Genomic DNA, 26,594 nt, shown 5'->3' on the forward strand with positions numbered 1-26,594 from the left:
GTTGGTTTAGGCCGAGCAAGTCCTCACTTGGCGTCGAGTCCAATTGTCAAAGTTGAATTGGTTTATTTGAGCATTTGGCTCGACATGAACCTGAGATGAACCCAACTATTGCTACCCCTGCCTTGAAGTTGTAGCTGGACCACCATGAGTACAATTTGGAAGATTTGAATTAGGTCGATCATCGAAATCTAACATGGCTAAACAAAATACAAACCCTGAGGTGAACCTTATACCAAAAAAAGAGTGAACTTCAACATGGTCCTACTCCAAAAATTTTAACCAGACATATGATTGGATTAGATCAGCTTAAATTGCAACAATAGGAACAAAGCGAGCAAGACTTCTATAAAGTAGTGATATGAAATCGTTCTTGTATTGGATAAGAATCATATCTATTTATTCACAAAACAGAAGAAATTAAGCCAAGTTACAAGTACAGATCCTGCATATAATACCATATAGAAACTGTGCATGGCATGCCTCTAACTTGTGACCTTTCAAGAAAAGGAACAAGACTATAGCAGAGGTTTAGACCAGGTAAGTTATATGCTCTTGTTATTAATTTAGATATGAATACATTTTGACCTAACCACTGGTCCTTACCCGTGTGCAAGCTCTAAATAACATGTTATGCCGTTATGACGGACAACATTTGTTTCAAAAAATATTATCTTTAATTTTTATATCTAAACAATTTTATTCTAATCTGTTATGATATATTATAGTAATAGAAAATGAACAAAAATAATGATATTTTCTTTCCATTTTGTAAATAAAAAAAATATTTTTAGATTATACAATCATTTTTAAAGAAATGGTATATAAAATTTAAATTTTTAAAATTATGTTTTTATATACAAATACATTTTCAACTAATAATAATTATTTATGTTATCATATATTATTACTACTAAATAATATATTACAATGATTACTATTTTTCTTTGCCATACCTATTGCTTAAGGAGACTGTATAATTATTATAGTATTTATTTTTTTGAGATAAAAAATGATTAATATCTACTTTTTATCTTATACTCTTCCCATTATCTCTGTACATTAAAGGATGTGTTTAACCAGAATTGAATCTCTATCAATTATATCAAGGAAATGCTTAGAATCCTGCAATTGAAGTTGCATTGTGACTCAACTAGCATTGACTTATGTTACAATACTTGACTTATAAGAAAGCTTACTTCTTGTGTTTGGAGGAAAGTCTAAGAAAAAGAGAGATCTCGTATATATATTCCATCGAACATCTTGTGTTTGGATGTTGAGTCAGAACACTTACGTACATAGAAATGAGAGTATTCTGAATAAAGAGATCGACGTCAAAACTGCCGATGGCAAAGGCTTGGGCATGTATGTGGGTGCCCTTAAGGAGAGAATGAGTGACGGGTGAGGCTGCAGGCCTTGAGAAGCATGAGGAAGATGAAGGAGAGACGAAGTGGGTGTTAAAGAAGGTGAATAGCGGCTCAGAGATAGAAAGGATCGGCGATAGTGGAGGAGGAGGAGGCGGAATGGAGGAAAGGAAAAGAAAAGAAAGAAAAATTCTTTTTCTAAAATTAAGAAACATACTCGAGCGTTTATCTTATTCCACAACAACGAAAGCACTTTTTCGTTCTTTCATATACTAGGAGATTTCTTCAAGTTAACCTAACACAAGATAGTTTTAACTTGGAATCTAATGAGTAACTCAACCTACTATATAATTTGAGTTGGAGACATCCAACAAGTAGGCTAGCTTGTACTTGCAACTTGAGGTAACAAGCTATTTAAAGCTCTGTAGTTAAAGTTGCACTAGTGGTCAAATTATAAGAAAGTTCACTTCTTGCATTTGAAGGAAAGTTTGGGAAAAGAGGGCTGTCTCTGGTAGTATACAAAAAGATGAGGGTCTTCTGAATAAAGAGGTCGATGTCGAAGCCACTAGTGGCAAGGGCTTGAGCATGGACCTTGGCGCTGATAGGGAGGATCAAATGGTGATGTAGACTTGGAGGATGGTAGTGAAGGTGAAAAGGAGGAGCAGAGGAAGTGGGTAGTGGTGGGGGAGGAAGAGGTGAGGTGAAGGAGAAGGGTGGCATGGTGAAGTATGAGATAGGTAGGGCAATTTATGATGCAACCCATCAACCCAACATGCAAATGACCTATTTTAAGTAGGTTTGGTTTGACATAAATAGGTTTGCGTTATAAATTGATCAACCCTTCCAATCCTGTTTATTAAATAGATTAGGTTCAAGTTTAGACTTTTGACCTCTTAACCCATATAATAATTGGGTCAGGTCATGACCTCACTCATTTAACTCCTTTAAGACCTATTTACCCTATTTAAAACCTTCTTAATCTATTTTTGTCCTGTCTAACTTGACTTGCTTAACATATTTAATCTATTTAAATCCATTTAATTTATTAAAAACCCACTTAATTTGTTTAACTTGACTCGACTTATTTAGTAAACGGATTATATGGGTAGGGTCCTATTACATATGTAATAAGCTACTCATCGTATTGTACAATTTTAGCTGCAGGCATCTAAACTTGCATCTTGAGTTGCATGTGACTCTATTTACAATACTCTAGATCACATTGTTTTTGTTTGCAAAATGTAAGAAATAAAATGAAATAGGGTGAACAATATTTAGAATGAAACCCCTTTATTTTACACCTGGGAACCCCACCCTCTAATTTCATCAAAATTAACTTTGATGGCAGTGTGAAGAACAAGAGTCGGATTGGTGAAGCAGATTTTATTATTAATAATTTCAAGGCAGCTTTTGTTGTAGTAGGAGGCTCTCATCTCCATGATGTTGCAATCTCACTAATTGAATTAAAGGCTGAAGGGTTATATCCTATCATTGTTCTATATGTAGAGCATATTATGTTGGAAGGGGACTCTAGAACAATTATATTCTGGATTATGACAGAAAAACTTCTGCAGGAGCCTATTCATCCATTATTGCTGGGTATTTTTTGATTAAAATCGAGTATTACATTTTATATGGCAAAACATATATTCAAAGATGCTAACAGAGAAGCTAACTAGATGGCTTCTTTTGTTGCTAATCATAGTGGATCCAAATTGTTGAAAATCTCATCTGTGGTTATTTTCGAGATCTATTGGTGGCTGATGCAAGTATGTGGCTATGAAGGCATATGCAAGTAGGTGGCTACGAACACTACAACAAAAATAGGCTAACCTGATACTTTTTAAAGCCTATACCATTGCTTATAAACGTCAGTAATTTTTTCGCCGACATTTTTTAAAGAGTCACAAAAGCGTCGGTTAGGTGGGGGTGGGAAAAAAAAATTGCCGACGCTTTATAAAAGAGTCGCTGACGGCGTGAGCTTTTAGCGATGTTTTTTAGTGTCGCTAAAAACCGACGCTTATAAGCGTCGGGTAGTTAGCGACGGTTCAAAGCGTTGGCTATTAATCTTTTATATTTTTTAAAACAACGCTTTAAAGCATCATTGTAATAATTTTTTAAAAAAAAATAATTTAATTTTTTTCCTCTTTTAGTAAGCTATAAAGGTCATTGAAAAATTTGCAGAGATCATCCTCCCAGTACCGTGGCGCCTTCCCATTTAGCAAACTCAAAATAATATTACATTTCTGGCTTCAGATTAGATCAATAGTTATGCATAGAAATTAAGAGAAAATATAAGAAAATAAATGAAATGGCAATAACCATCGGAAGGAAATCGACAAATGAATTATTTGCCAACTTCATCTGGAAGGAAATCGGCAAATGAATTGCTAATTTGAATTCAAAATCTAAGAAAAAAAATTAAGATGTCCCTAATAGAAGAAGGATGACGGCCATTGGAGAATGCGATGCTCATTGCCGGAGGTTGTGGTGCCTATCATATGTTGCCACGCTCGGGACTCACCATCAGTCGGCTGCCATAGAGAATACAAGAGGAAAAAAAAAGAGGAAAAAAAAGAGACAAAGAGATAAGAGATTAAACCTGAAGGTGATGGCGATGTCGTTCCCAAATTTCTCAAGGGTCTTATCCATGATCTCGAGAGAAGCGTTCTCGAGCTCTCTCGCCAGCTGATCATAATCCACCTTCTCTTCCTCCTCCCTCCCCTTCCCCTTCTCCTCCACCACCACTTCCGCCATCGTAGCCAGCACTACCGCCAGCAGCGCCACGGAGTTGTTCCTCCAGGTAGGCTCCACTACATGGAGCGGCTTCATGGCCCGTCGCCTCCGGAAAGGACAGTTGAGCATCAACGGCATGATTAATGCCTCCAGATGCCTCACGGATCCAATTAGGCCAGCTACGCCAAGAACCATCTATCTCAAAAAACCAAAAGGCGAAGAAAATTGGGAGAAAGAAAATGCATCTCTAGCATCGCAGGAGATGAGCGAATGTGAAGAGATTGAACTGGAAATCGTAGCAGCAGATGCCATTAGAAGAGATTTGGTTTTAAGCATCGTCTGGGTTGGAAGGGGGCAGCTGGAGGAGGGGGGCGGCCTTATCCATCGGTTCGGCCGACCGAACCGCCAACGAGAACCCGGCCTAGGCCGATCCAAAGTCGTAGAGCTTCGGGTCGAGTCGGCCATCGAGGATGACGTTCACCGCCGTGATGTCGCCATGGACGATCGGGAGTTCGCCGGACCCCTCGTGGAGGTACTCCATGGCGCCGGCAACCTCGTGTGTGATCCGCATCCTCTGCGCCCATGCAAGGGCGCCGCCGCCGTAGAGTTTCTCGTGGAGGCTTCCACTTGGTACGTACTCCAACACTAGAATCCCTTCCTCTGCAAATCGAAAAAGGCAAACCCCAATCTGGACTCAGAGGTGGTGAGAGTTGGCTTGAGGGGAGCATCTTAAAAGTGTTAGGGATTTTGTTCGGAAGGGGAGGGGTGGGGATTTTGTTCGGGAGTGGGGTAGTGTCCGACGACCCTTTTAAGCGTCGTCTGGCTCAAGTGGTGTACGACGACGCTTAAAAGCGTCGTCTTAAGTTACTTTTAATATGTTTAGAAAAAAAATTTGTGTTAATTGAAGGATTTAGTATGTTAGTTTCTGAAGTGTCGTCTACTGTTTTACTCTTTGGCGTCCGACGAGCGTCGTCTTATAAATTTAGTTCTATAATGCTAATTAGCTTCGTCTTAGTTTCATCCCGCCCTAGCTACTAAAAAATGTCAGTAAATTTTGGTGCACTTATGAAATTGCTGATACGGCTTTCGTACGTCAACACATAAGAGTCGGAATAGCCTATTTTTGTTGTAGTGGGAGAAATGCCTGCCATATAAAAAAAAAAACTTTTTGTTTACGTCAAATGAAAAAAAATACTTCATAATTTAACGGCAATAGATAAATGCAGACAGGCGTCGTTCTAAAGCGGGCCCCACTTTTCTCAAGTTTGCACAGCCGCCGCATATTCCAGGGGAAATCCAGCCGCCACCGTGGCGAGATAAAAGACCTCCCCCCCCCCCCAAAAACCTACCAAACGGGATACATCGAACCTGGACGCCTTCTAGCCTCCTCGCGCCTCTTACCAAACCCGTTACATCGAACCTGGACGCCTTCTAGCGTTCTCGCCCGTCCTATAAATACGGAGGTCCTAGTTCCGCGTTCGTAAATCGACTCTGTCGGATACTCCGAATTTTTCGTATTTTTCCTGCATTCTTAGAAAACCCAGAGAAAAGAGAAGGGCTCTCGCCGATGGCTCCCGGAATGGCCATCGCCGATCCGGCGTTAGGGAAGCTAGGGTTTGGCTTCGAGCTGAGGCAGGCCGCGGCGGCGGCGGAGGAGGTGGAGGAGCTGCGACGGAGGAACGAGGAGCTGGAGAGGGAGCTTAGGGAGAAGAGGGCCAGGGAGGAGGAGATGACGAGGGAATTGGAGAGGACGAGGGCGCAGTTGAGGGTGGTGGAGGAGGCGGAGGAGCGGCTCTGCGTTCAACTGGGGGAGATCGAGGCGGAGGCCGTGGTAGAGGCGAGGGATTACCACCGCCGGATCAACGCGCTCTCCGACGAGCTCGAGGAAGCCCGCAGGATTCTCTGCTCTTCCTCCTCCTCGTCGCCATCGGCGTCCCACCGCCGGCTTCTCGTCGGCGTGGACGGATGGAACTAAGAGAATAAAGAAACAGAGCAAATGAAAGGAGGAAAGATAAGTTGCTTAAAAATTTAAGACCTAAAAAAATGTTCTGTTCTTTTTATTGTATTATATATATACTGGAAGAAGATACAAGAATTTTTCTTATTTCTTTTTTTTTTTTTTTTGCGCAAATTTGTTTTGTTAGTCAGATGTAACCGAGTGAATTCAAATCCCAAATATATTTCTTTTTCTCTGTTATTGGTGTTTTAGTTTATCAAAAAAAAAAAAAACCGTCTTTTGGCGATGGAAAAGCGTATTACGTGGTGGGGAATTGTTGGTTCTCGTACTTTTGGTTCAAGAAATGATAGATGGACGGTTGCGATTGCTTGGGAGCTGCGTTAAGAGCAGGGAAACCGAAAATGAAATGGATCGGCTGCTGGGATGGTTGGACCCAAGGATGATGTTCATTTGGAAATTGGATTTGCAAAGCTTCATTAATTATTTATTTATTAATTTATTTATGTATTTGATACAAGGATGAGGCTATCCTCGTAGCAAAAACTTTACCGTCTTAGGCATCATAATATAAGGCCGGTGGAAATAAGGTAGATGACACCCTGTAAGCATATTTCGCAATTGAATCTACTCTTGGTTTCCTTTTTTAATTTTATTTTTTATTGATAAAAATGGTAATTTATAAAGCTCTAACATGAGTACATCCTGCCAAATCACGAGAAAGTAAAGAATATAGAAAGGAGGGAGCGTCTATTACTGAAGTTCAAAGGACCTCCCCGGCATGCCGGGCAACAAAAGAGGCGATGCAGTTTGCAGGCCGGTTCGCCTCGAACATATGTGCTGTCTGAAAATCGTCCATCTCCTGAGCCAGTCTACGGATCTCGCGGATAAGGGGATGACCATTACCATACCTGTCCACTCTCCAAATCCAGTCGATCACTACTGATGAATCCCCCTCCAGATGCACCCGTTCAGCACCAAGTACCTGCCTCGCATAAGATAAGCCCTCCCACGCTGCCCAGATCTCTGTCCCAACAACGGTAAATCCTGACGTATGGCGACCACCAGCTGCTACTAGTGTGCGAAAGGAATCTCTAATCACAAATCCTACATCTCCAGACACACCATCCACCGATATGCAGTCGTCAAAGTTCATTTTGAGATGACTAAAGGGTAGGAGCACCCAAAAAACTAGGGCAAACCTCGTTTGCCTCGTGGTAGATATGGGTCGTCTGAAACGCAAACAAAATTTACTGCCAATTAAAAATATCTCTGATCGAAAGATGGTCTGCATGCCTGCAAGTGTGAGAAAATTTTATTCAATTAATCACTATTGCCGGGTCTCCTTCAATCCAAATTTTTTGTGCTTGAAACAATAGTAATACTGTGCCAATTCCCAGCCAAGCTACTACTAGCTCTGCATGTGGAACTGTAACTTTATTAAGTCTTTTGCCATAAGCAAATAACATACTGCTTTGTTTGTTCCTTATTACAAATCCTGCTGCAGCATAATTATTGGAAACTGATTGTTCAAAATATTTTGCAAAGCTTCATTCAAAAGTCAATCCATCCATACATTACATATCAATCGATCAGCTTAATGGACCAACTTAGGGAGCAAATTTCTCATGAACATTTGACCAGAAATTTATGATAACCCTGGTGGTGAAGGGAGACAAGAAGCTGCACTTGAACCTTAAGTATGAGAGGTTTGGTCCATATCACACATCATGTCCATCTCATAACAATGATAATTCGACAGATTCAAAGCACGTGTTACATATTATTATAGTGGAGCCTCCAATGATTTCTTAAAGGGCTTGTTTGGTTCGTGGGAAAAGAATGAGAAAAAAGTATGATCAATGGAAAGGTAATAGGATGCCTCTTATTTGGTTGAAGTTTTCAAAAGAGAGAGATAGAAAAGTTGTATTTACATGAAAATATGATTCTCACGTTTCATAAAAAACTCTTTCTCATAAAAAAAATATAGAAAAATTATTTTTTCATAAGGCAGGAATCACTTTTTTTTATTTTTTCCTAAAAAGATCCTTCAGTATTAAAGACGCATTAAAGACCTAATTTTTATTAACGGTATAATAGGAATTACACATAACTTTTCTAAAAAAGTGAATGGTCAACCAAACATAAACACTCTAAAAATCTATCACTTTTACATGTTTAACCAAACATGCTAAAAATACAGTTTTAGATTTTTTTTTGGAAAATTTTTTTAAAAAATTATATTTATAGAAGAAAAAATATTTTCTGCGGAACAAACGAGCCTAAAGTAGGAAACCTAATCTTTGTACCTTCACTAGTCTACTTCTGGGCCCTTGGGTAGCAAGGGCAGCCCCCTTCTGAGCACCCATCTTCATTGCTTTCGGCTCATAAGGCTGCAACAGCTATGCGTGCGAGACTTTTAACAAGCGGAGCGTCATCCCTGACGTGGATTTATTCCCATCCTTACGGTTAGCAGCCCCCGTTTGCGACTGTCCTAGCGCTTGCAGCTTACTTCACCCTTACGCTAGTTTTCACAAGCTTATTATTTTCAGTTTTCATTCTATATATTTCTACTATAATCAAGTACAATACTATTATAATAGAATATAAAGAAAAAAATAACAATATTATCCTTTCAGTCAGTTTTATAAATGAAAATTGTTGTTTCTAGATCATACTTTTTAAAATTTTGGAAAAAAACAAATATTTTATAATAAAAGTACAAATTAAAATAATATTCATTATTTATGTTATAACATATTATTACTAAATAATATATCATAATAATTATTATCTTTTTTCTTTGACGTGTGATAATTATATTATATTTTTTTTTTGAGATAAGAAGGGATTAATTTTCACCTTTTATCATGTAATAACCATGTTTTGAAGCAATGTTGAACTCCATCAACTATATTATTCTAATGTTGGCTAACTGCCCGTATTGCTTTTCTTTTATTTTTTGTTGTTGTTTTTATTTGCGATCTAAGTAATAAAATCAACTAAAATTGACATTATTTATGATGGAAATCTTTTGTTTTACGTGCAACTCCGTCAAAAAAAAAAGTACGATGAGGAAAACTTAACGGCACCTTAGACGGACGCCGTTCTAAGGCGGGCCCCACTTCGCTCCAGTTTCCGAAGACGCCTCCTTGGATGGCAGCGTGCTTCGTGGCGAGATAAAGACCCCTCCTTGAATCCTTCAACGACCAGATACATCGAACCTGGACGCCTTCTCGCCTCCTCTCACCTATCAATAAATCCGGAGGCTGGAGCTCCGTGTTCTCTAACCAAGTCGATCGAATCCCCCGGAATTCTTCGTGTTTTTCCCGCATTCTTAGAAAAACCAGAGAGCAGCGAAGGACGCTCGCCGATGGCTCCCGGAATGGCAATCACCTATCCGGCCTTCGGGAAGCTAGGTCTTGGCCTCGGGCTGAGGCCGGCGGCAGCGGCGGCGGAGGAAGAGGTGGAGGGGCTGCGGCGGAGGAACGAGGAGCTGGAGAGGGAGGTGAGAGAGAGGAGGACGGGAGAGGAGGAGATGAGGAGGGAGTTGGAGAGGTCGAGGGCACGGTTGAGGGCGGTGGAGGAGGCGGAGGAGCGGCTCTGCGTTCAATTGGGGGAGATCGAGGCGGAGGCCGTGGCCCAGGCGAGGGATTACCACCGCCGGATCAAGGCGCTCTCCGACGAGCTCGAGGAAGCCCGCAGGATTATTGGCTCGTCCTCCTCGCTGTTGCCGTCGGCGTCCCACCGCTGACTCCTCGTCGGCTTAAAGAATAAAGAGCAGAGCAATTGAATGGAGAGATCAACAAATAAAAAAGTTCTGTTCTTTTTGTTGTACTCTTTAATGGAAGCGGTGACCCGAATTTTTCTTCTGTTTTTTTTTTTTTTGTTGGTGCGAATTTGTTTTCTTACTGAGATAAGATTGAATCAATAGAACAGAGTGAATTATAAATCTCAATCTATTCCTTTTCTCTGTTTTATTGGTGTTTTTTTTTTTTAAAAAAAAGAAAATCCGTTTCCTAGCAATGGAGAAGCGTATTATTTGGTGGGAATTGTTGGTTTTTTTCGGTTGAACAACATGAGAGATGGACGGTTGCGATTGCTTGCGAGCTGCGTTATGATCAGGGGAAGCTAAAAACGAAATGGAGCTGATGCTGGGATAGACGGACCCAAGGATGATGTGGCTTTGGACTTGCAAATCTTCGTTTAAACGTCAATCCATTATTATATTACATATCAATTTAGCTGAGTAGATTTTAGATGGACAAGGTCTTAAATTATTACAGCTGGTATCAGAATCGCACGGATTTATTAAAACTGACTATGGATCAATCATGATACTTATGATTAGATTTGAATGAATTTGACCTTTTACACTGACGAGGACGCCAGAAAAAACAATACGAACATGTGTTTAGCCTATTTGAACTAAGTTTCATATAAAAATTTTAAAAAAACAAACACAAACAAAATTAAGCTCCTCAAATTATAGTCTAGAATTAATTGTTTTATTAGAGTCTTGATGCTCGGGATATTGTGGGGGAGAAGGAGAAATCAAAGCAGTCATCTTCCTTTCAATTTCAAACTGAATAAGGAGATAAACTACTACATAAAGCAGGTTTCTCATGGAACTACTTTGTATCATGTACCTTACCATGGAAGAGAAACACCAAGCTGCAAAACAGTTTACCATAATTGATAAAGGATTATATAATCAATTTCCTAAAATCACAAGCTAAAAATAGCCTATTCATCCTTTTATTTATCAAAGGCGTACGTGACAGAAGTTCATTGAAAAATGGAAGGGGAAACAGACCGGTCATCTCACTCTCAACTCTGAATTGGAAAAAGGAGGGGAAAACCTCTCTATTGGAGAAGGATATGAAGACCAACTACTTGGAATTCTACTCTTCTCGTTGTGACACAGTTTTTGCCCTACTTTAAGAAACGAAATGAGTGATGCACCAACCAATAAGGAACTTGTTTAGATAAAAGAGAGCAATTTTGAAATTACGCACAGTAGCTATCATACACGAAATAATAAAACGTTATTTTTACTGCTTTAGTACGTCAACATTACTTCTAACATTAATATTAAGTATTGTCAACATGTGCATACAATAGCTTTTTCTTTTTTAACTGACATAAAAGACCTTCTAAGCTGCTACATCACTGTCAAATTATTTGCTAAGTTGATAACACAAAAACAATTATGTCAACATACTTATACTAGTTGAATTCTTAAATCTGGGTTGGCCCAAACCAATCGTTCCAGTGTAACATTCAGCAACTACAACCCATTTCACACGAGGGCGCAGGAAGCAAGACACCAGTATCAGAATTTCATAATCTATAAAACAATGATAATAGTTCACAAAGAAAAAACAGAGCACAATGTTCCCGTAATGGTTTATTTTCCCCTGACACAATACAAATTACTGCAATAGTAGGCATCCAGAGGATTAACAGGTAAAGAAGAGATCGACTCCCAGAAAGATTACATAAAGTAATCTTAGGGGCTTAAAAAACAATTGCATGTTAATAGTCAACAAAAAACAATGAAATTTAGAATGGAAGATTATAAAGGAAAATTTCAAAGGATATAAATAAAAAAGTTCTTGTATCAACAAAGTCAAAACAAAACATGCTCAGTCACCAACATACCAAGAAACAATGGTGAGAAGAGTTTGAAAACAGCATGGCAGCTTCAAGAGCCAATATATTATATAAAAAAAGGAGTGACCTAATACACGAGACCCTCACCATACAGCAACACAACAAGGCTCACCCACCCCTGGAGCAAGTCATTGAGTTCATATTTGCAATGTGGAAAGAAAGTGAAAGGTCAAAAGCATATAGAGAACTATCTGTAGCACAGCCGAGCACCTACTCATGCATAGCGGCCACTTCGAATTGGCAGGTCGAAAGACTTCGTGGATCCCTCCAAAATTGCACTACCTTTGAAAGGACTGCTCCAACAATCAAATAATGCAGTTGAAATGATCAGTGGCTGAGGAGCAATGCTAAACAGCTGCTACACTTGCTTCATGTAATACTGCACTCGGGCTGCAAAAGTCATTAATGCAACAGTGAAGGTTTCTGACGAATGGGAGAGATGTCCTACAAAATACAAAGCAAAACATTAGTCACTTGTATTATGTGAAACAAAATAAAGCAAAGCAGTATTTGTGAGTTCTGATGGGTACGTGATGAGGGAAAGCTCTGCAAAATAACTTGAAAGTTTAAGACTAGATATCCAATATAAAGAGCAGATAAAGAAGGAAGTGAAGAAATTCCACCACAAATTCCTAAGAAAAAAGCGAATATGACATGATAAACATCTACTAATACAAACCATGAAACACCCTTCAATAGGCCCACGACGACCTGCCATTTGGAAACAAAGACACAACACATTTGATCTTGTAGTACAACTTGCTTTATATTCTCATACACATCTTTTGAGTACAAAACTCCAATTGAATTGTATGCAAAAATGATGGAGTGAATACAAACATTAAACAGTCACTAATAATTACAATCATCACTAATAATCACTGATAATGATGAAGTGAATATATCATTTGAGCAGTATCACAATCACTAATAATCATTTCACAAGAATGGAAGAGATAAGCAGTCTAACATACCTGATGACACAGACAAAATAAAAGAATACAATGTAATGCAATCAAGAAGAAATAGCAAGAATTAGAAACTTTAAACAACTCCACATATTACACTACATCAATGCAGAATTGTAAAGACTCAAAAATCCTTCAGCCATGTTATAGCTCAGACTATGTTAGAATATATAATTCCCATCCACTTTCCAAAGAAATCCCCTAAGGAAATATCCCACACCAATTGGTTCTAGAAATCTGAAGAGTTTAATCAGTTAAATATTACATAAGTACTGTTCCTATAAGGCTGCTCGATAGAGCTATAAAGATAATCCCTACATGTCTGAAACATATTCAGTTCCTTTTCAAGTCCCACCATAGTACGAAAGTTCTCGAGTTCCAAGGAAAGATAAATGGGGAAGAAGAAAAGCAAAAGCAAATGGAATTAATGATCTCTAACTCATGTCCATGCCATCTCCAACTTGACTGCAGATTGGGAGCAACCGTTGAAAAAGACATCTCAAAAGGAGAAGGATGCAGCTGAGCATCACGTCTGCGCTTAAAAGCACAGCCATCAGAGTTCTCCATTTCAAACTTCCTCCGAACTCCTCTCACAGCCTGCTCTTCCTCTGGTGAAAGAGGGAACAACTGCCCACTCACCCTGCAAAGCGAGCTATGGTTATCGTACAGTATTCTCTGGTTACAATTCTTATCGCATATGTGTGTGAATCCTGTTAGTTTGCAGCGATAAACATTCCCAAACACATGTTCGTTTTGGCATCTCATGTCACATTTGTGACTAGGGATCGGCCCATCCTGGTTGAGAATACTGGACAAATAAATGACATTGCTCGGCTCAGCAATCATAGGTTTTCCATATACCTCCATTGCTCGTATTGAATGTCTCTACCAGCTTTTAGCACACCAAATCCTCTCTGCAGTTCAAGAAAAAAAAGGGAAGGATGAGAAAAGTAGAAAGGATATTTTGCTCTGTTTCAAAAACATTGAAGTGGCAAATGCATCCAAAGCTAATGGAGTCACCCCAGATTCCTAGAATCAAACTGCAGATGATGAGAAATATAACTGTGAGGAAGAACTGTATAAACTGAAACTTTTGCAATATTAATAATCATATATAAGAAACCAAACACACGATCATTCATCAAATTTCCTTCCCTTGATCCTTTAGTTAAGCTTGGGAAGGTACTTGCCTCATCCATTTTGCTTTCCCAATTTTTTCATATGTTACACTGAGAGGTCGACAAATCAATTATGCTGGAAGGACAAAAAGTATTTTCACAAGAAAATACTTGTTTACAAGGTAAACAAACTATATGCAAAATGGATGGCATACTATTTCTTACACAAGTTTAACTTTTATGCTCTCTCTTCTATTAACTCAAACATAAATTTTAGATCATCATCAAACACTAATATTATGACAAAGACAATGTATTGCTGGCTTTACTGTGCAACCAACCAGCGTTCATGGATAGATCTACGTGGGAAACCTTTTACCCTATGACTAACGGTATTGGTTACAAAAGTCGAAAAAATTACAACTTTCTTGACCTATAAAATTATGAACTGTTTTCTTTTTTTTTTTTTGGTTAGGGAGGTGGGGGGGGAGGGGGGGGGGGGGGGGGGGGGGGGGGGGGGGGGGGGGGGGGGGGGGGGGGGGGGGGGGGGGGGGGGGGGGGGGGGGGGGGGGGGGGGGGGGGGGGGGGGGGGGGGGGGGGGGGGGGGGGGGGGGGGGGGGGGGGGGGGGGAGGAAAACCGTCACACCCTCGTAGCAGCCCCCACTAGCCCCCTTCCCGCAGAAAATGTTCAAGTGCGGGTAAAAATTTTTGCTCATGCCCTCCTCTGACCCATAGGTCACCCCATGTGTGAGTACGTACCCCAGTGCCAGCTGGACCAGACAGCATTCCCACCAAGCATATCTAGACAGGGGGCATCCAGTCCCCAACATTTAATCGACGCCCGCGCGTTTCGAACCTGAACCGCACCGGTGGAAGCAAAGCTCCGTTCCAACTGCGCTACCACTTTGGTGCGCCATCTGCAATATCAGCTGTAGCTAGATGGATTAAAATTTACAACTTTCTTGTCGATCACTACATATCCATCACATGTTTAATGTTTCTAGTCAATTCACAATCCATAAGAACCGGAGATCTTTTTTTTTTTTTTTTGGTGAAAACGGCAATTCATATAGCTCTAACCTGAGTACATCCTGCCAAGTCAAAAGAAAGTAAAAGGAGTACAAAAAGGGCGGAAGCTCTGCTATGGACGTCCACAAGAACTCCCCGGAATGATCGTGCAACATTCCGGCAATTCATATAGCTCTAACCGGAGATCCCTTTTACCGCGTTTTGGTTGATAAGATAACAATTATATATATAGCCACAAACTATATCACAAGTAGGCAGCAAAACACACTCTCTAATACCAAATCCAAATATATTAAACGAAAACACCACATTAAAGACAACATCATGACTAGTTGCTTCGTGTACTGCCCATATAAGACATCACCAATCAACAGAAAAACACGGTCTAAAAACCTCAAAACAAATAAATATTGAGATCATAACAGATCAGCCCGAACAGATTGTACCATTTTCCTTTCTAAAAACTAACCCTAATCTTAACCCCTAACCCTAGTTATATTCCTCAAATCGAGAAAGGAAAGGGAGACTTACGGGCAAACCAAATGGCAGCAGGAGGAGAGAGACCGTGAAAGCTGAGGAGCAACCCCAATAAGCGATCCAAAAGGGGAAACAGAAGCGGATAACAAGCCAAGCACTCTCTCCCTCTCTCGGGCGAGCCTTTCCCTCAGAGCTCCTCCCTCGCCCAACGCGTGCGAAGCCAAAGCCAACCCTAAGGGTCTTCTATTTATAGGCGTCCACGAGGGTCGGACGAAATGGAAGTGAATATGCACACGAAAATTGCGGGCCATAATGCGAGTGCATTTCGCTCCCGTCGTGTTGCTCGCTCTCGCTCCGTCGAGGACGACTCCGCTGTTCGTCTCATAACACCTCAACAGCTTTTCCATCCATTAGAAAATAGATACATAAGGATTCACTCGCAGCGGAAGAGAGAAGCACGGGAGATCCCATAAGCAAACGAGAGGTGGGGCCCGCTCCAACCTCTCCTATCAACGCGCTTGACTTGGTAGATTTTTCGTTCTTTTATTAAGAAAAACAATAATAGGCAGAGCGGAGTTGATTACCATCCAATCCGACGGTTGTTTTTGAATCATTGGAATTCTATGGATGGAGGATTCAGCCGTTTTAGATACACCTCCTTGCTCCGCACACTTGATTGAGGTGGCGCCTGTCTATGGGTATATTAAAAGTTCGATTGTGCGGGAGAAAACTTGAGTAAACATGATTATTAAATAGGTCTAAATATATTCAGGGTTAGAACTCCAAACTTGAAGCCAATGTATTTAACAAATCGGATAGCTGAAGAAATCTATTTATGACCCAAACTTATTTGCATCAAATCCAAACCTACTTATCATGAATCAACTTATGTGGGGTTGGCGGGTCAAGTCATGAGCTGCCAACCCATGATTAAAGGCAAACTTTCTTTCATGCTGCAACCCACATCTAAGACTTCTTCTCTTGTATTAATGCTATCCGCCAAGTTTTTCTTTGGGGAAATTAATTCCCACCCTCCGAAGACTTCAGCATAACAATAAATTCCTCATAAGTTTCCAGTTTCTTCTTCCCAAACCAAAACTCATCTCTTCTTCCCCATTACGCCTTCCTATCCCCACCACCACGGCCGGACAGCCGCTCCCTCGTCCACCACCTGGCACCCTCCAGTCCGCCGTCACACTCCAATCTTCCTCTTTCTCGCTGCCACCACCCTCTCCTTCCGCACCCCTCACTCCCGACCTCCTCTTCCTCCTCGCTTCCCTTGCCTTTGCCCTCCTCTCCGCAGCCTCGCGCACTTAGCCGCCAACTACCAGACCTCCGACCTCCAAGCCAAGTGCGACTCCCTCTTCCGCCGTTACCTCCTTTCCCTCGCCCTCCACTCGTGCTTCTTCCACCGTCGTCACCGTGAGAGGATTCTGGGAGGAGAAAGGTCTCGGCCACGCTCCACCGGCCACGTCGCCGAGCTGCTGCCGGCCTTGGCACTCTTCCGGTGCTGCCGGCCTCGCGGGAGAAGAAGACAGGAGGGAAGAGAAAAAAAAAAAAAAAAAGTAGAAGAAGAAGCTTCAGAAAAAAGAAAAGAAAAGAAAAGAAATTAAAAAAAAGAAAAGAAAAGGAAAGAAAATAAAGAATATATATATATGAATGAATGTATAAAAGAAAAGAAAAAAAGAAAAGAAAAGAAAAGAAAAGAAAAAAGAAAAGAAAAGAAAAGTAAAAGGAAGAAAAAAAGAAAAGAAAAACAAAGTTAATTCACTATTGCAATAATATAGCATGGTATATATTTAAGTAAGTTTGGCACGCAGTTAATCAATATTTGAACAATTAATCTAGCCTGACACATGGTTAAGTAAGCTTGGAACACACTTAATCTAATCTGGCATACAATTAAATCATCTTGAAATACAGTTAAATCTTCTCTGCAATTAGGTTAGTAAGCTTGGTACAGACGTAATATAGTATGGCACACATTTAAGTAAGCTCGGCACGCAATTAATCAATGTTTAAACACTTAATCTAGCCTGACACACAGTTAAATCTTCTCGCACACAGTTAAGTAAGCTTGGAACATACTTAATCTAGCATGGCACAAAGTTAAGAAATCTCCCTCCTTCGGTGGGAATGGGAAAGCAGGGGCATTTTCGTCTCATGTTGGAATGTTGAAATATACTTGGATCAGTTGTCAAACAACCAGTCAATAGGAATTAAACGTTAGAGACCGGTCAAAAAATAGACCAGTCATTAGTTCCCCTTTTCTTTTGGTCCTACTCTTAAAAGAAGTAGAAGATTAACCTTATGAGCCATAATCATTGTTCCATCTTGTAAAACGAGCACATCAAAGGAAGATGCTTTTGAAATTTTGGCTGGTTATAGACTATGTAATAAATTAGTCTTGGACTTTAGAGCAAGCTAGGATGGAGGCTAATATAAACTTAATCTTTGAACTTGCTAAACCATTTTGTTAACTTAGAGTTGGTCTATTAGGTTGGTCATACACCTATAGGAGCTAGTCTATTATCCACTTGCAAAACCGTGTCTTCTTCACCAATCTAATGTTGGCAACAACGACCACCCCTTTTCAATCACCCATTGGGATCGCAAGACGGAAGCCACTTCCTTTCTTCTCCCATGCTGAAGGAGTGCAAGGAACTCAAGCATTGCAATTTGAGCTGCAGTGCAACTCTCTAGATTTAGGTTGCAACACCCTTTTCTTACCTCATAACTCAAAATATGTGAATTCGGTTTGCAGTAAACTAAATCAACCTAAATTAGACTCGAGACTTCAGATACACCTTGTAGCTTGTTAGCATGCTCCAAGATGTGTAACATGGATATTAAGAAGCTTAAAGTAAAGCTTCATATTGTAACATGGCTTCATTCTGTAAACTTTGAAGCCAACCACTTCTACAAAATGTGCTTCGCAGATTTGGATCATTGGTAGAATGCATTATAGTGAATAAGCCTTGAGTGGTTGTTTTTCTAAGTCGTCCATTAGTCCTAAGTGCACAAACAAAATTTGATTGCATTAGTAATATTTGGAGCCAAAATCTTGACCGGTAACTTAGGCATAATGATGGTGAATTATTGTATTAAAAAGCTTTTATTGTCCACTGTAGCATGGATCTAGAGATCTATGAATTTGAATGTTTAAAACTCATCTCATTTTATATGAAACCAAGGGTTTAGCAGGCATATTTGCCTATATAAATATTGGATTTTGGTCTTCACAAATGTAAATCACACCTTATCCATGCCACCATAAACATGTGCTTGCATAAGAGCATGTTTGGTTACGGTGAAGTGGATGAAAATCACTTTGGCACTAAGTGACATTAATTTTAAGGGTTCGTTTGGTTCGCGGGAAGTATTTTTCCTCCTAGAAATATGGTTTCTGGGAAGAAGATTCCTAAGAAGAGAATGTCTGGAAATATACTTTTGGCATGTTTGGTTAAATATGGAAAAGTGACAGATTTTCAGAGTACTTATATTTGGTTGACCATCCACTTTCCTGAAAAAGTTATGTGTAATTCCTATTATACCCTTAATAAAAATTAGGTTTTTAATGTCTCTTTAATGCTGAAGGGCCTTTTGGGGAAAAAATAAAGATGAAGTGATTTCCGCCTCATGGAAAAGTAACTTTCCCATGTTTCTCATGGGAAAGACTTTTCCATGAAATGTCTGTCAGTTGATGTTATGTTACGCAGAGCCAGAAGGCATGAAACAAGAAAGCTTAGCGGAAAATCATATTTTTATGGGAATACAACTTTTCCATCTCTCTCCTTTGAAAACTCCAACCAAACAAGAGGTATCTCATTACTTTTCTGTTGACCAAACTTTTTCTCCTTCTTTTTCCGCAAACCAGACAGGGCCCTAAGATAGATGGAGAGGGGTAGAGTGACTTTAGACCACATAGATCCCGAAATTACTTGAAAACACGAAATTTTGAAAAAAAAGGAAGATCTTTAACTTGCACCAACTTTTCCTAATATCCATTATAGTCATAATTCAATAATAAATAATATAAATAATCAAATTTTAACATTATTTTAATGTTAAAAATAATATTAAGATTATCTTATTCAATCATAATTACCAAAATCAATAATTAAATATTATGTAAGATTTATTTATTCTTAATAATACTACTATTTATTATTTAAATATTAATACAGAATAATACTGTATAAATTAATAATACAATGGTATTATATTAATAATCAATGGTTAATAACAAATAATATTAAAATAGCTTTTTATTAGTTAACAAATATGATATATATAGAGTTATATTCAAATTTGATAGAAATAATAAAATGTTTTTCCTTTACATAAGAAGTAAATAATCAATAATAAAATAATAGTATTTTATTTAATACATACATGCTTTATGAGGGAGTGAATGTGCATATGATGGTCATATTCATATTTTTAGTAATAAATACTAATATTTAAATTTCATGAAATAATTAATAATTAAATAAGATTATTGATTCAACTAATGCATATTTCAAAGTATGTATTAATTGGGATAGAGTATGCTCGTCCTGAGCGGAGTTTAAAATAAACAATAGAGGATTCAAATAAAAATCCACATAATCGTCCACGATCTATACTACTAAAAGGATTTAGAAACCAAATATCATATATTTGGTTTCAATTATTCTGGTATATTAAAATATATAATAAAATATTTACATTATGAATCTACCTTATTATTTATGATCTAATATATTAAAACATATATAGATTTAAAATTAATAGATTTTAATGCTTAGTTAATAACAAAATATGTTATGACATCATATTTATTGTTATTTTTGCACCTACTTAATGCATAGATTGGAGACTACCTAAATAACTGATTTGTGATTTCTGAGCATATTTAGTGGTATAGATCACAATCAATTGTATAGGTCTTCAATAATCGAGAGGGTAGATAAACTATTCTTCTCATAGGAGCAAAGTTCATCATATATTAATTTGTAATACACACACATACAGATGTAACAGATATCAAAGTATAAAGGATTGGACTTTTTTAAAGGTAAAAATCTATTTTTAACAAAGTTATTTATCAAAAGTAATTTTTTAAAATTTTCTGCAATCGCAAGTCCAGAATCAAACTTCAACTCAGAATGACAGCTTCACAAAGTCCATGTATTTACAGCCCCCCGTCGCACCAAACCCCTCTGCTTTGATAAGTGGTTTAGCAAGATTACGCACTACAATGCTTCACCCCGATCACGTTTCCATCAAATTGACCAGGGGATGCAAACGAGAGGAAGAACCCTAGGGATCCAACAAGCGTTGAATCCGGATCTTTACCTCGACCTGCCTCTTGTCCTCACCACCGCTCATGCACCACCTCGTCCTCCTCCTCTGGCCTCCTCCCCATTCTCTCCCCAACCCGAGTCCACATCAAGAAAATATAGCACGAAGACCAAAACCAAGCAGCTAACAAACGTGGGCACAGGCCCGAAGATGCAAAGAAACAAAGGGATGGAGAAGTAGAAAGCTCTGAGGCCAAGGGACCAGAAACAGCTCCCCCGGTTCAAAGCCCGGGCGACGTACTCCGCCGCGAGGTCCGGGCTCAACCCGGCGACTCCTCGCCGGCACGGTGATGAGAATGCCGGCATGGCTGTAGTACCGGATCGACTGCACGTTCAGAAGGAAAGCAAGCAAGAAGCAGACCAAGATGGCCAAGAATTGACGGAGAGTGCGAGATCGCCCGTGTCGCCGAGCACGAAACCCTCCCATCGGAGGACGCGGTAGCCGCCGCCGTCGCTTTTCGTCATCAACACCACCATCGACGAGCACAGCGTGATCGCCATCGTTGCCAGGAGGGTCGACGCCATGATGTTGTTTTCTTAGCGTTTGCACCGCAAGAATCCCGTTGTTGAGAGGATCCTACATCACCAAATTTATAATAAAAGGAAATTAAAATTATCAGAGACGTTTCTTTTCGTAGAACAAAAGAATTCTATAAAAAACATAAATTAAATAAAACAAATCATCGTAGGTTGAATTGAAGGGTATGCAAACCTCCATGATGGTACGGACCCAATTGCGGCGATTTATGGCGTTGATTCCAATGACGGTGGTGGTGGGGTATTTGATGATCCGGGTGGAGAGCCATAGATGTAGAGGACCATCACGGCGAGGCCAACGGGTACCAACACGAAATCAAGCTCTTCCACCGTCATGGCTTCTTTCCGATTAGCGTGCTCGTGGAAATGGGATGGGTTGGGGTGTTCCTTCTTCACTTCTTGGTTTCTTTAACGGTGGTAATGGGCTTAAATCTATGGAAATGGATGGGTTGGGGTTTTAACGTGCTAATGGGCCTAAATCTAAGGGCTATGGATGGCACATGGAATCGATTCTTGTAACCATGGATATCTGAAATTCTTATCAGTAGGCGATTATAGTGATATCCAATGTCTCTGGTTACTTGGAGAGTACTAGTAATAGACTAATTTTGCTGTCCCGGGAACTGATGTTAGAGTGGAGGATCTAATTCTTCCGGATTGCTAAGAAATCCGGTGGGAGTGGAGGGGAGGTGAAGTGTTTTCTTTGATCTTCTTGCTAAGGATGGAGTATTATGTTGATTTCAGTGGCTTAGGAGAGTCTTTCGATATGATGAGACCCCAATGACAATGATACATACTGTTGCTCGAAACTGGACCCGGGGATGACCGTGGACCGAGGAGGAGGAGCTCGGGTAGGGGGTGCGGCGGTGGACAGCTTTCTCCATGGGACCTGTAAGAAGCCGGTGGCCGGAACTTGGTGCGCGTGCCGAGAGGCGTTAAAGGCTCCTTTACTCCTTAGCGTCATGGTCACGAGTCGATCCCTTCCTCTAGTGCCAACTGTTGCTGGAAACTGGACCCGGGGGTGACCGCGGACCGAGGAGGAGGAGCTCCGACAGGGGGTGCGGCGGTAGACAGCTGATGAGAGCACAAAAGTACGACCTACATGTTACTAAAATTAGTGTTATTGTTAACCGATAATAATAAATTCACTAGATTAATATTATATTTGGATTTAACATAGATTAGTATAAATTATAGATAAAATGCACATTGACTACAAATTTGACTTCAAATCGGGTCCGAGTCGGATTCGGGTCCGAATCGGATCCATTTCTTTTGAGCCTTTGGAAAATAATTCCGGGCAAATCTAAATTTGCCATAAGGTGCTGGGTGACCCATGACTTGAAAGAATTGCACTTGACCTCCAGCCAGAATAGATGACCCATCCGTCTACAAGCAAAATTTCATATCATACTATATGACTAATCGGATGGAACTTGATGTCTCCCATATCCTCCCAGCCGTCCGCACGCATCACAAAGCTCCCGGCTCCTCCCTCCTTCCGTGTTCAAGATCCACCGCATCCGTGACACGCCTCTGCACCCACGGATCCATCTCATCCCGTGATCCCGTTCTTCTCGCGATCAGCCCAGAAGCAACCTTCCAGCATGCCAGCCCAGCTGCAAGGCGTCTCCAAATCCTTCACGCCATCAACGCGTTCACAGCCAGCCGTCCGTCCTCAGCGGAATCACAGCACAAAGCATCCAGATCAGCCTCTCCCGTGATCTAAGCCGGATTCCCAGCGAGCCCGTGATCCTTCCTTCCGCATCAGGCCGCCATCTTCAAGCATCCCACGGCACCCTCCTACGATCCCACGGAAATCAGCAATGATTCCGGAGCCAGCCCATCCTCCCAGCGGCATCGCGTGGCTGAAGAAGGAAGTCCACGTCCCCAAACCGTGATCGGCTCCTCCCAGCAATCACGGAAGATCCCAGCATCCGAAGAAGGAAGCCCCAAACAAGATCGCTCCTCCTCCGCCTCGCAGCCGTCCATCTCACCGCATCCAGCTCCTCCCAGCAGCCGTCCACGAAGCTTCCGCCCGTGATCACCGCATCCAGCTCCTCACAGCGCCCGGATCACGCCAAGATCGACTCCTCCCCGCGTCCTCACCGCGTCAGCCATCTCCCTTCCGCATCAGGCATCCGTCCGCGGCTATAAGAGGAGAAGGAGGAAGAGGGAAAGGGGGGTGCTCGGTTGGGGCTGGTCCAAGGAAGAAGAAGGTGCTCCGTTGCTTTGGTTGATCCAAGGAAGAAGAAGAAACAGGGGAACGGAACCTTTTGTTTGTGAGAGAAGAAAGAGGGGAAGAGAATGCTCTGTTTTCAGATTTGAAAACAGAGCATCACGCTTCCTTAGTTTTTTTTTTTTTATTATTATTGTTTTTGTTGTTTATTTTTTAGAAGTTATGTTTTGTATTAGTGATTTTGGGTATTATGTGTTCCTATTTCTTTAGTTTAATTGAGAGCAATGTTTTAATTTTTTAACTTTAGAGAATTTTATTTTGGTGGAGTGTTTTACTTTTAAGATCTTATTTCTGCTGAAATTTTAATTTCTTTTATGCAATACATTAAATCTTCTTTTATGAAATTTATGTTTGCTTCAATCCTCTTAGTTTCATCCATTTTAATTTTATGCCAGCTTTATTTTTCATTAAAAATATTTTTTGAATCTAAGTACATGTCTTCTAGTTAATTTCAATTAAAAATCATTCTCCGGTAGACTAGAGAATCCATCAACATCCCCGACGTAATGTTTTTCTTTTGTTATTCAAAAATCGATTTTGAATCCGAGTGAACGTTCTAATTTTTATGCAACTCCAATCGCCTCCCTGTGGATCGACCTCTTACAACCACTATTCTTCGAGTTAGAACAGGTAAGAGTAAAATTTAAATTAACTTTTGTTCGTCGGTTCTAACAATGATCTGTCTAGCATATTTTTAGTTAGACAGAAATCGGACGAACAGAATTTTGGCGTTGTTGTCGGGGAGGCAAATCGAGAAGCAAGAACGATCACGAAGATCAAATCGGATTTTGGATGCCCGGAGTGAACGCACTCCGGTAGTAAGTTTTTATTTTTATTAATTTTTCTTATTTTGATTATTTTTAGTTAGTAATTTCGTAGTTATTATTAGTTATTATAAGTTTTTTATTAGTTATTCTGAAATTTGAAATTCGAAATTTAAAGTTTTCTAAAAAAGTAAAAAAAAATTGAAAAAATTTTCAAAATTCAAAAAATTTAAATTCAAAATTTGAATTCTGTGATTCGAAATTTGAAATTTTAAAAAAAAATTTAAAAAAAAGTTAATTAAATTAAAAAAAATTTCAAAAAAAATATTATTTTTGCTAGTAATTGATAGGGTGCAATCCTCCGAGGTGATCATACCTCTATTGGGACTCCTCACGGAGTAATCTCCAAAGCTTATTCAATGGGCATTCGGAGATTGACTGACGCATAAGGATTAGTTTTAGTTTACATTCAAGTTATTCCTATATTAGAAATTAAAAAAAAAACAACATAAAATTAAAAAAATTTAAGAAAAATAAAAAAATTGTTTGCTCATTTAATCAGTACAACCTAATGACATTGCATAAACTTTAAAAAAAACCATTGATTATTTGTTGCATTTAGTATTAAGCATTTGCATAAAGTAATTAAGGGCAAAACCCATTAAAAAGATAAGGTCGGAAAGTCATTACCTGTCCTTAGCCCAAAATCACCATCTTGCATACTTATCCTAAGCCAAATTAAATTAAAATCAAATTAGACGTTGGCCTTAGGGTTTTCGAGCTCAATTAGGCTCTTGGAAAGAAGCGGCTGAAAGCCACTCCAGTGAGAATTTAGTAATTGGTGATGTCTAGGAAAGTTTTACAACAGTGAGAACTGTTACGGGTATTGTGGTATCGGTGTATCCCTTCTGGCACCACCACACACCCCGGGACTTTCCTGGTCACTGATTACTGGATTGCTTAACTGGTAAGCTCAAGCTTAATCTGAAAGAGAGATTAGGAGCTGTCTAATCTAGGAGAGAATTTCAGGAACTTTTTAACCTGATACATCTCTGTGCAACTAGATTTAAGAAGCTGCTAAACCTCACTTAGTTCTAAGACTAATAGGGTCAAATTGTTGTGTGGTGTTGGTTGTGGTCATCTGTGTCTAGCCCTTCTCTTCTCTTAGGATTTCGTTCATTTTAGGAGTCAAATATAATGAAGTGTTGATAATGTATGCATGGTAGAAGGTCATTAAGGGATAAGCTAACCCCATTTGATCCTGAGATTGACAGAACTTTCATCATAACCTGCGAACTGTAAACCAACCGTCGATCTCTACAATGGGTGAACATATTAGAACCCTGAATGAATTGTTTGCACCCGCATCCGCTAGTTCCCCTACTTGCATAGTATTACCAATTAATAATGCAACCCAATTTGAAATTCGGGCTGCAACAATAAACATGTTACCCAAGTTTCATGGGTTCGAGAGTGAACAACCCTATATTCATCTAAACAAATTTTTGACAATATGTCAAACGTTTAGAAATCAAAACTTAGATGAAGAGGGTATTAAATTAAGGTTATTTCCCATGACTTTAGAAGATCGTGCTGCTGCATGGCTGTATTCCCTAGCTTCAAATTCCATCACATCATGGAATAACTATCTAGGAAGTTCATGGCTAAGTTCTATCCTATGGTAAAGACTGAAAAAATTAAAGATGCCATCAGAACTTTTAGAGAAAAATCTGAGGAGGAATTTTCCCCAAACTTGGGAACGATTCCATGACTTGTTGGTCAAATGCCCACACCATGGGCTTGATAAGGCTGATCTAGTACATTTCTTTTACAAAGGACTACCTCCGGCACATAGAAACATGATTGAGTCCATGCACAAGGGTAGGTTCATGGACCAAACCCCGGATCAGGCCTATGAATTTCTTGTTGACTTAGCCGAGAACGCCCAAAATTGGAGTAGCTATGGTGAGGAAGTAAATAGAGATGAGTTTGGGTCTAGAAAACTAAGTAATTATGAAATGAAAGCAGACCCAGAACTCAAAAATGTCATGTCCAATCTGGTGACTGGAATGAACAACTTAAGCAAAAAGTTTGATGCTTTCACTGTTTCCACTAGCTCAAGTTCATATAAAGAGTTAAATCCCATCATGAAAGTGGATCATGAGTTACAAAGTTTATGTATCTTGTGTAACAGTTCTGAGCATCTAGTGGAGAGTTGTCCTAGTTTACCCACCATTAAGGCCGAGCAAGCAAATGTTCTAAATTCATATAGTGCCTTCAAAAAGCCCACTCCCAATTCATTCAGTCCAGTCTACCACCCTGATAATAGGTTCCATCCAAATTTCTCATACAAGCAAAATGAACCTATTCAGCATCAAAGTGGTCCGCCA

General features: G+C 39.8%; 2 protein-coding genes and 2 pseudogenes across 2 annotated transcripts; 2 read left to right on the forward strand and 2 right to left on the reverse strand.

The window, feature by feature from the left end:
* Positions 1 to 5,585: 5,585 nt before the first annotated feature.
* On the forward strand, positions 5,586 to 6,294 carry LOC103720864 (protein RESPONSE TO LOW SULFUR 3-like). The gene has a single exon (XM_008810806.4). It carries the CDS (start codon positions 5,665 to 5,667, stop codon positions 6,070 to 6,072), a length of 408 nt encoding a protein of 135 aa, XP_008809028.2. The 5' UTR covers positions 5,586 to 5,664; the 3' UTR covers positions 6,073 to 6,294.
* A 3,026-nt stretch (positions 6,295 to 9,320) lies between these two features.
* Positions 9,321 to 10,029, forward strand: LOC103720865 (protein RESPONSE TO LOW SULFUR 3). Its single transcript, XM_008810808.4, has one exon. It carries the CDS (start codon positions 9,425 to 9,427, stop codon positions 9,803 to 9,805), a length of 381 nt encoding a protein of 126 aa, XP_008809030.2. The 5' UTR covers positions 9,321 to 9,424; the 3' UTR covers positions 9,806 to 10,029.
* Positions 10,030 to 11,654: 1,625 nt separating this feature from the next.
* LOC103720866 lies at positions 11,655 to 15,551 on the reverse strand (annotated as a pseudogene).
* Positions 15,552 to 20,688: 5,137 nt separating this feature from the next.
* On the reverse strand, positions 20,689 to 21,537 carry LOC103720873 (annotated as a pseudogene).
* Between the last annotated feature and the right edge of the window lie 5,057 nt (positions 21,538 to 26,594).

Source organism: Phoenix dactylifera, chromosome 17 (assembly GCF_009389715.1).
Source record: "Phoenix dactylifera cultivar Barhee BC4 chromosome 17, palm_55x_up_171113_PBpolish2nd_filt_p, whole genome shotgun sequence".
NCBI lineage: Eukaryota > Viridiplantae > Streptophyta > Magnoliopsida > Arecales > Arecaceae > Phoenix > Phoenix dactylifera.

Bases quoted from the DNA above. Each gene is read 5' to 3' on its own strand.
- LOC103720864 (XM_008810806.4), top strand. From the start codon at position 5,665: ATGGCTCCCGGAATGGCCATCGCCGATCCGGCGTTAGGGAAGCTAGGG.
- LOC103720865 (XM_008810808.4), top strand. From the start codon at position 9,425: ATGGCTCCCGGAATGGCAATCACCTATCCGGCCTTCGGGAAGCTAGGT.